General features: G+C 27.3%; 1 protein-coding gene across 1 annotated transcript in view; it reads right to left on the reverse strand.

Moving 5' to 3' along the window:
• The window catches only part of LOC105622359 (E3 ubiquitin-protein ligase RBBP6), a 40,569-nt gene that overhangs the window by 26,861 nt on the left and 10,737 nt on the right, over window positions 1-2,971 (reverse strand). Inside the window, 1 exon segment of the mRNA XM_012203786.1 lies at window positions 2,492-2,866. Within this exon segment, the coding sequence (XP_012059176.1) occupies window positions 2,492-2,866 (375 nt within the window).

Consider the following 2,971-nt stretch of genomic DNA (forward strand, 5'->3'; position numbering starts at 1 on the left):
TACTTATATATATATATATATATATGTGTGTGTGTGTGTGTGTGTGTGTGTGTGTGTGTGTGTGTGTGTGTGTGTGTGTGTGTGTAGGATTGGAGTAATGCATTACTTGTAACGCTGTTACCGTTTTCATTACTTTTTTCAGTACTGTCGTTACATTTTTATAGTAACGGTAACGAATTTAGCCGTTACTTTTACCGTCACTTTAGTTCCCTTATTATTTTCTTATTTTATAATTTATTCTTAATTTCTTAAAAAATATTTAATATTTTATACAGTGTTCTAATAGACACCGCCAATATTGAAAATATATAATAAAAATAATAATTCCTATAATGGCTCAATAATAATAAACAATAAATAACAAAAAGGGGCTACAAGCCAGATTTTTATGTACTTCAAATTCTTAGAACGTACGTTTCATCTTATTATTAGGTCATCCTGTATACATGTTAGAGAACGCAAATTTAACAAAATTAATAAAACGATTAAATACAATTTCTACAGATTATAGTTACGTAGTGTTGATAGTATTCCTTCAAATCTATCTTCTATCGCAATAATGCTTTCAGTCTAATATTCTCAATTACATTCTTTCATTATATTGGTCGCAATTAGTCCATATGGATAAAATTATTTAAATTATGTTGAATCATTCAATAAAAAAATGTATCAGCACACATTCTCAAATGCAAATGTTTAACAAGAATATAAACTAGTAGTTGAAACAATGAGTCAAATTAATTCACAAGAAGCAAATGCGATCAGAGTTAAAATTGAAACCAGTTCAATCAAAAATTACTTATATTGTTGTATTATTGTTGTATTATTGTTGTATTATTTTATATAATAATGAGGTCGAAGTTATGTTCTAAGAATTTGAAATAAAAATAAAAATCTGGCTTGTATTTCTTCTTGTTATTTATTGAAAATATATAATTCACATTACATTTATGTATATACTGTAAATTTTTGGTAATTTATGGACAATAAATATTGAATACAGATAATAGTAATCTTGAAATAAATCGCTGAAATCGCTGAAAATCACTGAAAATCTCAATTGACCCATTTCATTATGAATTATACTGAAATAGGTTTATTGATTTCACCGATTTATTTCCAGGGAACATTAACATTTAAAAACAATGTTTAATCTATATATTATGTTTAATCTAAATGCTTATAAAAATGAGTACATTAAAATAACGATATTAGGAAAATAAAGAATTAATAAAACTATAGATAAGTTTAACATAGAGAAAAACTTGCTCTATATGCAAACTAGTTAGTAAAGACTTTCAAATTTGAATATTTATTTTACATTTAATATTAAATTAATTATTAGCTAATGTAATTTTAAAATCTATTAATTTAGTTTAGCATTATTAAAAAAAAAGGTAATTATTTAAAATACCTCCCCCCCCCCACTTCAAATTTTAATTAAAATACAATACTTATTCGATGTGTTTTCACTCAAAACGAGAAAGAATCTGATAAAAAAATGCGGCAATGAATGAAAGAGTTAATAAGCGTTAAAGTTGGAGATTAAGATATCAGTCATCTTGATTCAATATAGCACTATGCAAAAACACAATTTTACTACTTCAAAACACAAATTCACTATTTTAAGCACATAAATTCTTTAGCAGAGTATTTGTGTTTTTAAAGCAGTAAATTTGTGTTTTGAAGTATTGAATTTGTGTTTTTAAAGCAGTGAATTTGTGTAATTAGTGCAGAACATATACATACACTGTTAGAAATGTAAATATTTTTTTTATGTGTAAATGAAGCTTGTGGTTATAAACAAAAAGCTTGTGGAAATTAAAAGTAATGAATGATTTAACTGAAAATTAAATTACAGTAGTTACTTAAATGAAATGAACATGTACATTAAATTTATGAAAAATAAATTTTATATACATGTATATACAAATATACTTTTTAGTTGTAAATACATTAAATTTAATGTAATGTCATGAAATTAAATTCAAATTGTATAATTTAAAAGTTAATAAAATTTAAGAACATTTCTAACAATGTAGAGCTGTATTGAATCTGGATGATAGATATCTTCATTTCTAAAGTCTCCAACTTTAACGCTTAATAACTTGATTCACAAGGCCGCCGCGTTTTTGCCGTTTCTTTCGTTTTTGAATGAAAACACATCGAATAAGTATATTTTTATTAAGATTTGAGATGGAGGGGGGGGGGGAGAGATTATTGTAAATAATTACGATAAAAAGTAATTAAAAAGGAACGAATCGTTTCTTTTCAAGTAACGATAATAGTAACGCGTTACTTTTTAAAATTGGTAACGAGTTACTTTTTTCAAAAAACGATAACGGTAACACGTTACTTTTTGAGATAACGCGTACAACCCTATATATATAGTATAAATACTATTACTGTATTACAGAGTGTGGATCTATTTATTATTATTTTAAATATACATACATCAAACTGATAATATCAGTTAACCAAAAACACTTACTGATTGATGGCTGTGAACCAGAGAGGTTGGTTGATAAGTGTTGCGGAGATTCAAGATTAGTGGATAACAGTTCTACAGATTCTTGCGATGGTGCATTAGGAGCAATGGGTGATTGAACAGTTTTAGCCTGAGAAGATACATGACTTGCAACTTGCTGTATTTCAATTTTCGACTGATCTGTTGATGTAGTGGTTTGTCCAGCATTTTGAGCAGGAGGCCGATACGTTTGTCTTTTGGCATAACCAGTTTCATTTTTAAAATTCATTACTGCATTACGTAAAAATCGATTTGGTATGAGAGTTTCTGGGGAGACATCTTTCTCATTGCAATCTGGGCATTCATGTTCTTCGGATTCCAATAAAAGTGTACGAATACCTGTAATATAAAGAAACTTGTGTGTGTGTGTGTGTGTGTGTGTGTGTGTGTGTGTGTGTGTGTGTGTGTGTGTGTGTGTNTATTNTTATTATTATTATATATTAT

This window comes from Atta cephalotes (genome assembly GCF_000143395.1).
Source record: "Atta cephalotes unplaced genomic scaffold scaffold00002, whole genome shotgun sequence".
Lineage (NCBI taxonomy): Eukaryota > Metazoa > Arthropoda > Insecta > Hymenoptera > Formicidae > Atta > Atta cephalotes.